At 43.5% G+C, this 13,327-nt stretch overlaps 1 protein-coding gene across 1 annotated transcript in view; it reads right to left on the bottom strand.

Moving 5' to 3' along the window:
• LOC111541062 overlaps positions 1-13,327 on the bottom strand; it is a 166,208-nt gene that overhangs the window by 45,703 nt on the left and 107,178 nt on the right. Inside the window, exon 2 of the mRNA XM_023209697.2 lies at positions 10,066-10,082. Within this exon, the coding sequence (XP_023065465.1) occupies positions 10,066-10,082 (17 nt within the window). The remainder of the gene's footprint in view (positions 1-10,065; positions 10,083-13,327) is intronic.

Raw genomic sequence — 13,327 nt, 5'->3', positions numbered from 1 at the left:
TGTTAAAAATTTGGTAGATTATTTGTTCTATGGGTTCTATGGGGAAAAATTGGTAGATTAATAAATGTCAATAGTGAGCATTGTAAATTGAATTTAAAAGTTTAAGGAAGAGCTGTTAATTTAATTTTGTCATAATAATGAATTGAATATTATGTTTTTTAAGTGCCATAGTACTTGTTGAATGATCTTTCTGTATGGAAAAGGATGTAAAAATGCACATTGGTAACATCAACTCTATTTCAGTGGCGGGATGGTGGGGTGAGCTTATCTCCAGGTTTGGGGAGAATTTGTTGTATCATCTGCCTCTTGTGTGTGTACTACCTGCCATTGCTGCTTGGCCACCAGCAACCACCTTGGTGAGTCCTATTTCCCTCTAAAAGATTCGAGCTGTGCTGTTCAATCCAGTAGCCCCTAGTTACATGTAGCTATTGTAATGAATTAAAATTAAGTAAACGTAAACATTCTGCTCCTCAGACACCAGTCACATTTCAAGTGCAGAATTGTCACAAGTGGCCAGTAGCTGGTTTTGAACAGTGTGGAAAGATTTCTGTCATCACAGAGCATTCTATTAGCACTGTTGTAAAGCATTCTCTAGCTCTTGCAAACTTGTCAGATCCCTTGAAAGTTCTCAAAATAATTCGTTCCAATTTTGCTTAGACTAATTTTCAGGGAAGCCTTTTTCTGGATGCGTGGACTTGTGATCTCCATAATTCATCCCTTCTACTATGTGAGTTACCTTGGGCTGCCATAGCACAATACCATAGACTTAGTTGCTAAAAAAAAAATAACTTTCTCACAGTTCTGGAAGCTCAGAACTCTAAGATCCAGGTGCTGGCCAATTCAGTTTCTAGGTGAACGCTCTCTTCCTGGCTTGTTGGTGGCAGCCTTCTCACTAGGTGCTCACGTGGTGTCCTCTTTGTGCTTGTAGGGCTTGGGGAGTGGAGAGAAGAAGGAGAGTAAAAGAGGTCTCTTTGTTTTCTCCTTTTCCTGAGACAGGTCCTTGTGTAGCCCAGGCTAGACAGCAGTGGCTCACTGCAGCCTCCTCCTGGGCTCAAGCGATCCTCCCACCTCAACCTCCAGAGTAACTGGGGTCTCACATGTGCACCACCACACCTAGTTCATTTTTCAAATTTTTAGAAAATGGGGATCTCACTATTTTGTCCAAGCTGGTCTTGAACTCCTGGGCTAAAGTGATCTTCCTGCCTCAGCCTATCATAGTGTTAGTATTACAGGCATCAGCTACAGCACCTGGCTTTATTGTCTTTTTTGTTTGTTTGTTTGTTTTGTTTTTTTGAGATGGAGTCTCTATCACCCAAGCTAGAGTACAGTGGTATGATCTCACTGCAACTTCCACCTCACGGGTTCAAGGAATTCTCCTGCCTCAGCCTCCGGAGTAGCTGGGATTACAAGCATGCACCACCACACCTGGCTAATTTTTGTATTTTTAGTAGACACGGGGTTTCACCATGTTGGCCAGGCTGGTCTCGAACTCCTGACCTCAGGTGATCCACCCACCTTGGCGTCCCAAAGTGCTGGGATTACAGGCTTGAGCCACCACGCCTGGTCTGTTGTCTCTTTTAATAAGGGCATGAATTTCATCATGAGAGACACACCCCGATGAGTTTGTCTAACTATAATGACTTCCCAAAGGCCCCAGCTCCAAGTGCCATCACATTGGGCATAAGGGTTTCAATATATGAATTTTGGGACAAGGAGACACAATTCAGTCCATAGTACCTATTCTATTAGTTGCCTGGGGCTGTAGTAACAAAGTACCTCAAACTCTGTAGCTTAACAACAGATATTTATCGTCACACAGTCCTGGAAGCTGGAAGTCTGAAATCAAAGTATCATCAGGTTTGATTCCTTCTGATGGCAGTGAGGGATAACGTGTTCCAGGTTTCTCTCCCAGCTTCTGGTATCCCCAGACTCACTGCTTGACTCGAATGGGGATTCTCCCAGTGTCTACTCACCACATTTTCTCTCTATAAGTGTCAGTCTCTGTGTACAACATTTCTCCTTTTTATAAGGTCACCATTTATGTTGGGTTAGAGCCCACTCTTTTCTTAACTGAGCACGTGCAAAGACCCTATTTCCAAATGAGGGCACATTCACAGGTACTGATACAGGAGGGGGAAAGTGCTGGGAAGGGAAGGACGCGGTCCCTTTAAATGATATGGAAGTGGAGAAGGGAAAGGCATGGTCCCTGGCTAGGGCTCCACCCCCAGGCCTGTGCCCAGGGACCACAGTGAGGACAGGCATTTTTGTTTTTCCACCCAAATGTTGCATTTCCCAAGATCTTCCCTGGCCTGCCCCAAGACACAAGCAGCTGGATGTCCAGCGGAGCACACTGGCAGAAGAGCACACAACAAACGTTTGCCTGGCAAAGTGAGGCAGAATTTGCCTGGAGTGGTTGGAGGAGAGCCCAGGCCACTGAGTGGCTGACTCCAAGGGAAAACTTTCCCACTCCATCCACTTTTGACTTCCCCCAACTGCTGAGACCTACCTCCACTTAATAAAACCTTGCACTCTTTCTCTTAGCCCAGGTGTGGTCTGATTTCTTCTGGTACACCAAGGCAAAAACCTGGAATACAGAAAGCCCTCTGTCACTGGGACAAGGTAGATGGTCTAATTGAGCTGGTTAACACCAACTGCTTATAAATGACAAAACTAAGAGAGCACCCTGTAATACACACCCACTGTGGCTTCAGGAGCTGTAAACATTCAACCCTAGACACTGTCGTGGGGTCCTGGGGTTGGAGGCCCACAGTCTGCCTGCCTTTATGTTCCCCTAGAGACTTGAGCAGTCAGGCACCGAAGAAATGAGCCACACCCCCATCACATGCCCTGTGAGGGGGACAAGGGAACTTTTGGTACTGGAGGTTAGGAATTCAACAACTTTATTTTTGTGGGAAGGCATACTTCAACCCATAATATGAGGGTTCCTAGAATGTGGAGGGCTGAGGCTGAAGCGCTACCTAAGGGCCTGAGGCCAGCCTGCAGTTGGTTTCTGATTCTCATGAGTCAGCTAAAATCTTGGGAGGGAGGAAGACAGGCGTAGGAAGAGCAGAGCCCAGGATTCGTTCTTCATTCCACCACTGCTCTTCAGAATCTCCTTCAGTCTATGTGATCAGCCATCAGACCTCTTGGGGGGAAATGGTGCTGCCGTGCCTACCCCTTTTTGATTGTGTTACCATGCTGAGCTTACTGAGGGACCAGGAAGGCCTGAACTCAGACCATATAGAGTGCCACTCTAGTGGGAATGGAACCTGTCAGTGCTGGATGAATGTGACCGTCCCATGATGAGAAAACAGATACTCTTGCCAAGCTAAGCATGGAGACCTGAATGGGATACTCATTATCATGAGGGGATGAAGATCCAAGCTCTCAAAGTTGGTACCACAGGGTGGCTATGGCAGGTACAGGGGTTTAGGATGAAGGACCCAGAATATAACATGCTGGCGAGGTAGGGAAAGGAGTCAGAAATTCAGTCTTGTTGAACCCTAAATATTGCATCTGTCTCTCTCTCTCTCTTTTTTTTTTCTTCTGGAGATGGGGGTCTGACTCTATCATCCAGGCTGGGGTGTAGTGGCATGATCTCGGCTCACTGCAGTCTCTGCCTTCTGGGTTCAAGTGATCCTCCCACCTCAGCTTCCTGAGTAGCTGGGACTACAGGTGCGCATCACCACTCCCAGCTCATTTTTGTACTTTTTGGTAGAGACATGGTCTCACCATGTTGTCCAGGCTGGTCTCGAACTCCTGGGCTTAAGTGATCTGTCTCCTCGGCCTCCCAAGAAGGATTGGGATTACAGGGCCTGAGCCACTGTGACTGGCCAACATTGCATCTAATTTTAGGGTATATATCTGACTTTCATTAACACTGCTTCTTGGGTGCTCAGTTTAGCAGGCATTTGGCCATAGGTAAATTTAAAGTTTTGGTGGGTTTTGCTGGTTTTTTTGAGACAAAGTCTCACTCTGTTGCCCAGGTTGGAGTGCAGTGGCACGATCTCAGCTAACTTCAACCTCCTTCTCTGCGCTTCAAGTGAGTCTCCTGCCTCAGGCTCCTGAGTAGCTGGGACGACAGGTGTGTGCCACCATGCCCTGCTAATTTTTTGTATTTTTAGTAGAGACGGGGTTTTGCCATGTTGGCCAGGCTAGTCTCGACCTCCTGACCTAAGATGATCCGCCCGCCTCGCCCTCCCGAAGTGCTGGGAGTACAGGCGTAAGCCACAACCCCTGGCCAAAGTTTTCTGAAAAAGTTATTCTAGTCAGGTAGGAAAGCTGGGAAGGGGGTAGCGGGGTGTACTTTTTTCTGCATATTCAGTTGCAGGGTCCCAGACCAGAGAACAATCTTCAGTCTCTTAACTTCAATCTCCCTTCATGGAAGTCAGTGCTCCTCCCTGGCCATTTACTCTGTCCAGGAAGTGTGATGTAGAAAGCCTCTAAACCTCCATGTCTACCTTCCAGGAACAATATACACAAAGGGGTGTGTGTGTGTGTGTGTGTGTTTTGTGGATTCTTCCAGGTAGTTTTGTGGACATCTAATCCATTCCTTCCAACTCTATATTGTGCAGTGATTTCATTTTACCTCCAGCTCTCTCTGTGAAGAATATAGGTCTGCCCACACCTTCCTGTCAGCTTTATGGGATATGTTTGAGATGATATTTGGAAAACATTCCCAGGAATAGGGTTAAAGCCCCAGTGTGCACTGCCCTCAGCAGTGCATGAGAATTCCTGAGTCTCTATATCCACACCAATACTGAGCATTATTCAGTTCTCTAATTTGTTAATGTTCTCTTTTATATGCAAAAGGACGCATCACTTTACCTTTCTTTCATTACCAAGTGCTTTGGATTTTCCTGTATCTAAATTTCTTGTTCGTTTCTTTCATATATATATAGACATATACATATATATACACACACACATATATATACACTTCAGCCCAGGCTGGAGTGCAATGGTGTGATCTTGGTTCACTGAAACCTCCAACTCCCGAGTTCAAGCGATTCTCCTACCTCAGCCTCCCAAGTAGCTGGGATTATAGGCACCCACCACCATGCCCGGCTATTTTTTTGTATTTTTTGTAGAGACAGGGTTTCACGATGTTGGCCAGCCTGGTCTCAAACTTCTGATCCGCCCGCCCCGGCCTCCAAAAGTGCTAGGATTACAGGAATGAGCCACCGCGCCCGGCCTCATACATTTTTTATGTGGCGTTTCTGTTTTGTTCTTCTTGGCCTTGTGCATTCTAATTACTAATCCTTGTGTCTGTTTCAGACATTGCATTTAATTCTCTATCATCTTTACAGCAGTGTCTTAAATTTATCCATGGGATCCTTCATTGAACCGGAATTCTTAACTTTGACACAAACGATTCATCAATTTCTATTTTTTTTTTTTGTTTGTGTGTGGTTTGTGTTTTTGACATTCCTGAGTATGACCTAGATTTATCCTTTGATAACTTCCTCTCACTTCCCCATTTTCCTCCACTGGAGGTCACATATATGTGTGTGAGAGGGTTAGGTATATGTGGATGTATAGAGAAAGTTTAGGTATATATATGTGGAGAGGTCAGATAAATATGTATATAAGGGAGAGATATTGGGTGTATATTTGGGGAGGGGAGGTCAGGTATATGTGGACATACGGAGAAGGGAAATCACAGCTCTCCTGGAGTCACCCTCTTCCTCTTCGCTTCTGGGGAGGTAAGCGTGGGGAGCGAGAGGGTGTTCCTCCCTTCCTATTATTAGCCCCTGGATACTTTAGGATCTCTAGTGGTTATTTTTCACAGAATTTTAACTGATAATTAATAAAGAAATGTTTTCCCCACAGAAACATCTTTACACCTTTTAAAATCATTTTTATTTTTTATGCCATAATTTTATTAATATTTGCCAATTTACTTGGGGTAGGATTTTGAATATTTTGTTTAACTTAAGGGAGGAGACCACCCCTCATATTGTCTTATGCCCAATTTCTGCCTCCAAAGAAATAACAAGTAAAAACTAAAAGGGAGAAATGAAATCCACAGGCAGACAGCCCAGCGCCGCATCCTGGGTCTGGTTACAGATCGACCCCCGACCTAACTGGTTATGTTATGTATAGATTCCAGACATTGTATGGAAAATCTTTGTGAAAATCCCTGTTCTGTTCTGTTCTGTTCTGTCTGATTACCGGTGCATGCAGCCCCAGTCATGTACCCCCTGCTTGCTCAATCAGTCACGACCCTCTCACATGGACCCCCTTAGAGTTGTAAGCCTTTAAAAGGAACAGGAATTGCTCACTCGGGGAGCTGGTTTTTGGGGAGGTAAGAATTGCTGAAGCTCCCCGCTGAATAAAGCCCTTCCTTCTTTAACACTGTGTCTGAGGGGTTTTGTCTGGGGCTTGTCCTGCTACATTTCTTGGTTCCCTGACGGAGAAGCGAGGTGATTAACAGACGGTTGAGGCAACCCCTTAGGCGGCTTAGGCCTGCCCTGTGGAGCATCCCTACAGGGAACTCCAGCCAGCCTGAGCGACATAGATCCTGAGAGCACTCCCTGGTAGGCAATTGCCCTGCTGGAACGCCTCACCAGAGCAGTGTGTGGTAGGCCCCCTTGGAGGATCAACGCAGTGGCTGAGCACCGGGAAGGAACAGGCACTTTGCTGTCAGGGCATATTCCAAAAGCACTGAGACCTTCTTATGAAAAATCCTTAACCCACTAACCCACGGATGGCCCAAATGCATTCAATCTGTAGCGGCAACTGCTTTGCTAACAGAAGAAAGTAAAAAAATAAAAAAAAAAGCTTTTAGAGGAAACCTCATTGTGAGCACACCTCACCAGTTCAGAAGTATCCTACGAAAAAAAAAGATGGTTTAACATAAACCACTGAAAATTCCCTTAACCCAGCAGGTTTCCTAACAGGGGATTTAAATCTTAATTACTATATGAAGGTCCGACCAGACCTAGGAGGAACTCCCTTCAGGACAGGAGTATAGATGTTTCCTCCCAGGTAATTAAAAAAAAAAAAAAAAAGTCATCTATACCAATTCTAAGTTAATTTGGACTAAACAAGGTCTTATTAATAGCAAAGGATAATTGAAATCCCAAACTTACAAGGTTTTCAATAAAAAAGTTTGCTAAAAGTTAACAGTGTAACATATATTATAGCAACGTCTAATCTTGTGGCCTTAGACAGTGTAGTCCAAAGACATAAAGGAAGTTCACTTTGGAAAAGAATGGTTATCATCCTCGGAAAAAAAAAAAAAAAAGAGGAAATAAAGGGGAGGCAGAATTTATATAAAAAAGAATGTTATATGGAAAATCCTTGTCCTGAAATAAATTACCTAGTTGTTTAAAGAAAGAAATGTTTGCAATAAGTCAGAAAGTTGAGGCATGTCGAAGAATTGTCTGTGAAAGTCATGAAAAAAAAAGATGTGTTAGAAAAAGAAATTTATGCAAGAAATGTTGTATAATTTAAAAGTAATTAGGCCTCCTGAATATAAAACTATTGAAGAAACAGTTTATGTACAAGGTATATAAGGAAAGTAAAATATACTTTTGGTAAAAGGATTATAAGGAGGCATAAGACTGTGGATTTTTACCTACATTAAAAGGTTACAAAAATTGTTTTGAAGGTTTAAGCAATTTTTGAAACATTAATTGTAAAGAAAATTCTGTGTCTAAACATATTGGCTAAAGTTAAAGGGGTATAATCCAGTTTTTCTGTGAACTGAACATTAAAAAAAAACACAACGGGTTTTTCTTAAAGCACTAACCTGTTCTTTAACAAAAATTATAAAAGGTTAAAAAAAAGTATATAAAAATCTTACCTTATGGTCAGACATTAAAAATTAAATAAATATGTCTACAAAGTTTTATTAAAACTAAGTTTAACATTAATAACACACTGATATAAAGGTGAAATCTAGCTTATCTGGTATAAACATACAGGAAGTGTTGTCAAATATGAAATAGTGTTTGACTTTCTTTGGTCTAAAAACTAATAAACATAGGTGCTAAAGGAAATTTCTCAGTAAGAAGGCATCAGGGACTATAAAGTCCACTGCTGATGTCCTCACATTTTAAACGAAAGGTCAATTTCTTAAAAATTATATGCTTGGTTTATCTTCCACTTTCCTTTCCCTCAAAACTAAAAGTCTTTTAGCACATGTACCACCCCTAGAATTTCCGATAAACCAGCACCAGCCTGAAGATCATGTTCTTATCAAAGGGTGGGAAGAAGGAAAACTCGAGCCAGGCTAGGAAGGACCCTACCTTGTGCTGCTAACCACCGAGACTGCTGTTCATACAGTGAAAAAAGGATGGACTCATCACACCCAAGTCAAGAAGGTGCCACCCCCTCCAGAGTCATGGGAGACTGGGCTACATGCTCAGCTAACTGCAAAAACAAATTTCTTGTTCCCCTTAGTCCCAGGGGAAAACTCTACCAAACTAAAGCTAAGAAAAATTTAACTCCTTCACCTATTCTATTACTCTTTCTTCTTTCCTCACTCTATTTCTGACCATCTAGTTATTAACATAACCAAGTCAATTTCGCCTCAAACTGTTGAATTTAATGCTTGCCTTGTTATACCCTGTGGGGACTTGCCAAGTCAAAGACAGCTCTCTGCTTCAGAAAAGTACCTCTGTCCCTCCTGACTCTCCTTAGACTGGGCATTAGTAAATTGGGACCATTTAATCCAGGGAGATTTTGATAAAGACACCAGTGTCAACCAGGAGTCTTGCCCCTCAATATAGAGCTTTTATGCCATAGTTGGTCCAACGTTGCATGGACCACTAAAGAGCAAGGATGGACTGCCCCGACCAGTTTTTGTAATTTCCTGAAATCATACATTCATTTTACTAGAGGATCATAGAAGTTAAAGACTTAAAACAAATTTTGGCAGGATACCAAGATGCAAATGCCTGGTTGGAATGGATCAAATATTCCATCCACACATTAAACAAAAGCAATTGTTATGCTTGTGCACATGGCAGGCCAGAGCCCCACATTGTCCTCTTTCCACTTAGGTAGTCCTCCAGTTGACCAGGCATGGACTGCATGGTAACTGTTTTCCAGCATTCCACAGCCTGGAGTAATAAGTCATGCCAAGCTCTCTCTGCTGTATCTCAAAGTCTGGCACCCTACAGGTCAGCCCCCAAGGACTATCCAGCTTCCGTCTCCTAACACAAAATTCACTTCTTGTTTAATGACAGGGAGGAAACTTAGCATTCCTTGGAGACCTGAAGGGATGCAGAGACCTTAAGAATTTTCAAGAGCTTATCAATCAGTCAGCCCTTGTTCATCCCCGAGCAGATGTGTGGTGGTATTGTGGTAGACCTTACTGGGCACTCTGCCGAATAACTGGAGTGGCACTTGTACTTTAGTCCAATTGGCTATCCCTTTCACCCTGGCATTTCATCAACCAGAGGGAGGAAAAACAAGACATCGTAAAGCGAGAGAAGCCCCTTATAGGTCTTTCAACTCTCACATCTATTTGGAGTTCCATGGGGAATACTAGATCAATTTAAAGCCCAAAATCAAATAGTTGCAGGATTTGAGTCAATATTTTGGTGGGTAACAGTTAATAAAAATGTAGATTGGATAAACTACATCTATTACAACCAACAGGAATGAGTTTTCACGAGTTAAAAGAAAAACTCATGTCGGCCCCAGCCATGGGGCTACCTGACCTGACAAAGCCCTTTACACTCTCTGTGTCAGAAAGAGAAAAAATGGCGGTTGGAGTTTTGCCCCAGACTGTAGGGCCCTGGCAGCTGCCAGTAGCCTACCTCTCCAAACAGCTAGATGGAGTTTCTAAGGGTTGGCCCCCATGCTTCAGAGCCTTGGCAGCGACAGCCCCGCTAGCACAAGAGGCAGATAAGCTAATTCTTGGACAAAACCTAAACTTAAAGGCCTCTCATGCTGTGGTGACTTTAATGAATACATCATTGGCTAACAAATGCTAGATTAACCAAAAACCAAAACTTGCTATGTGAAAATCCCCGCATAACCATTGAAGTTTACAACACCCTAAACTCCGCCACCTTGCTCCTAGTATCAGAGAGCCCAGTTGAACATAACTGTGTAGAGGTATTGGACTCAGTTTATTCTAGTGGGCCCAACCACCAAAACCATCCTTCAACATCAGTAGACTGTGAGCTGTACGTGGCAGCTTTGCCAACCCCTGCAAAGTGACTCTGAAGAAGACAACAAGCCCTGCTCCAGTCACTCCTGGAAGCTGACTAGTCCACACATGGCCGAAGCATGAGAAAACTCATCACAGGACTCATTTTCCTTAAAATTCGAACTTGGACAGTAAAGACTTCAACTGATCTTCCTCAAACTGAGGACTGTTCCCAGTGTATACATCAAGTCACTGAGGTAGGACAAAATGTTGCTACAGTCCTATTATTTTATGGTTATTATAAGTGTACAGGGACTCTAAAAAGAACTTGTTTGTATAATGCGATTCTATCCAAGGTATATAGCCCAGGAAATGACCAACCTGATGTGTGTTATGACCCATCTGAACCTCCCATGATCACAGTTTTTGAAATAAGATTAAGGACTGAAGACTGGTGGGGGCTCATAAATGATATGAGTAAAGTGTTAGCCAAAACAGAAGAAAAAGGAGTGCCCAAACAAGTCACCTTGAAATTTGATGCCTGAGCAGTCATTAATAGTAATAAGTTAGAAATAGGATGTGGTTCTCTTAATTAGGAATGAGGCTATATGGCAGAAAATAAGTATATTTGTCATAACTTAGGACTGTGTGGAAATAAATGTAGATACTGGCTTGTGTGTCATTTAGGCTACTTGGATAAAAAATAAAAATAATCCTGTCCACCTTCAGAAAGGGAAAAGTGGCCCTTCCTGTACCAGTGGTCAGTGTAACCCCTTAGACATAGTAATAACCAATCCTCTTGATTCTTGCTGGAAAAAAGGGGAGCATGTAACCCTAGAAACAGATGGGGCTGAACTGAATCCTCGAATAAATATGGTGGTTTAAGGAGAAGTTTATAAATGCGCTCCTGAGCCAGTATTTCAAAACTTCTATGATGAACTGAATGTGCTGGTACCAGAAATTCCAGGAAAAACAAGAAATTTGTTTTTGCAGTTAGCTGAGCATGTAGCCGAGTCTCTCAATGTCACTTCGTGTTATGTATGTGGATGAACTGTAATGGCAAATCAATGGCCATGGGAAGCCCGAGAATTAGTACCTGCAGACCCAGTTCCTGATAAATTCCTGGCTCAAAAGAATCACCCTGATAACTTCTGGGTACTAAAAGCCTCAATCAGTAGACAATTCTGTATAGCAAGAGTGGGGAAGGACTTCACCCTTCCTGTGGGAAGACTCAGCTGCCTTGGGCAAAAATTGTATAATAGTACTACAAAAACAGCCACCTAGTGGAGTTCAAACCACACTAAGAAAAATCCATTTAGTAAATTCCGAAAGTTGCAAACTGTGTGGACCCACTCAGAGTCCCACTGGGACTGGACAGCCCTCACTGGATTATACTGGATATGTGGGCATACAGCTTATGCCAAATGACCCAACCAGTGGGCAGGTAGTTGTGTTATTGGCACTGTTAAATCATCTTTCTTCCTACTTCCCATAAAGACAGGCGAACTCCTGGGCTTCCCTGTCTATGCTTCTCACAAAAAAAAAAAAAAAGGCATAGCTCTAGAAAATTGGCAGAATAACAAATGGCCCCCTGAGAGAATCATACAATATTATGGGCCTGCTACTTGGGCACAAGACACAAGATAGCTCGTGGGGATACCAGACCACCATTTACATGCTCAACTGAATCATACAGTTACAAGCTGTGTAGTGATCTTATTAGCGATTAGAAATAATCACTAATAAGATCAGCAGAGCCTTGACTATTCTGGCCCGGAAAGAAACTCAGATGAGAAATGCTATCTATCAAAACAGATTGGCAGGCCGGGTGCGGTGGCTCAAGCCTGTAATCCCAGCACTTTGGGAGGCCGAGACGGGCGGATCACGAGGTCAGGAGATCGAGACCATCCTGGCTAACACGCTGAAACCCCGTCTCTACTAAAAATACAAAAAATTAGCCGGGCGAGGCGGCGGCGCCTGTGGTCCCAGCTACTCGGGAGGCTGAGGCAGGAGAATGGCGGGAACCCGGGAGGCGGAGCTTGCAGTGAGCTGAGATCTGGCCACTGCACTCCAGCCTGGGGAACAGAGCGAGACTCTGTCTCAAAAAAACAAAAACAAAAAACAAAAAACAGATTGGCTCTCAACTACTTGCTAGCAACTGAAGGAGGGGTCTGTAGGAAATTTAACCTTACTAATTGCTGACTACACATAGATAATCAAGGGCAAGTAGTTAAAGATATAATTAGAGATATGACAAAACTGGTACATGTGCCTGTGCAAGTGTGGCATGGATTTGACCCTGAGGTCATGTTTGAAAAATGGTTCCCAGTGCTAAGATTTAAAACTCTTATAATAGTAGTTATAATAGCAATAGAAATCTGATTACTGCTCCTTTGTTTTCTACCTGTGGTTCTTCAAGTGATAAAAAGCTTCATTGCTATCTTAGCTCACCAAAATGCTGCAGCACAAGTGTACCACATGAGTCACTGTCAATCTGTCTTTCAAGAAGACATGGGTATTGAGAATAAAAGTGAGAACTCCAACTAAGAGTGAGATTCTCAAAGGGGGTGAATAAGTGAGGAGACTATCCCTCATATTGTCTCATGCCCAATTTCTGCCTCCAAAGAAAGAAAAAGTACAAACTAAAAGGCAGAAATGAAATCCACAGGCAGACAGTCCAGTGTCTCACCCTGGGCCTGGTTAAAGATCAACCTCCGACCTAGCCAGTTATGTTATCTATAGATTCCCGAAATTGTATGGAAAAGCACTGTGAAAATCCCTGTTCTGTTCTTTTCTGATTATTGGTGCATGTAGCTCCCAATCACATATCCCCTACTTGCTCAATCGATCACGACCCTCTCACATGGACCCCTTTAGAGTTGTAAGCCCTTAAAAGGGACAGGAATTGCTCACTCGGGGAGCTCGGTTTTTGGAGACATGAGTCTTGCCAAAGCTCCCAGCTGAATAAAGCCCTTCTGCCGCCCAGGCTGGAGTGCAGTGGCCGGATCTCAGCTCACTGCAAGCTCCGCCTCCCGGGTTTACGCCATTCTCCTGCCTCAGCCTCCCCAGTAGCTGGGACTACAGGCGCCCGCCACATCGCCTGGCTAGTTTTTTGTATTTTTTAGTAGAGACGGGGTTTCACCGTGTTAGCCAGGATGGTCTCGATCTCCTGACCTCGTGATCCGCCCGTCTCGGCCTCCCAAAGTGCTGGGATTACAG

Source organism: Piliocolobus tephrosceles, chromosome 5, assembly GCF_002776525.5.
Source record: "Piliocolobus tephrosceles isolate RC106 chromosome 5, ASM277652v3, whole genome shotgun sequence".
NCBI lineage: Eukaryota > Metazoa > Chordata > Mammalia > Primates > Cercopithecidae > Piliocolobus > Piliocolobus tephrosceles.
Note: the sequence above shows the minus strand (reverse complement) of the source record. Positions and strands in the feature narration are given on the sequence as shown.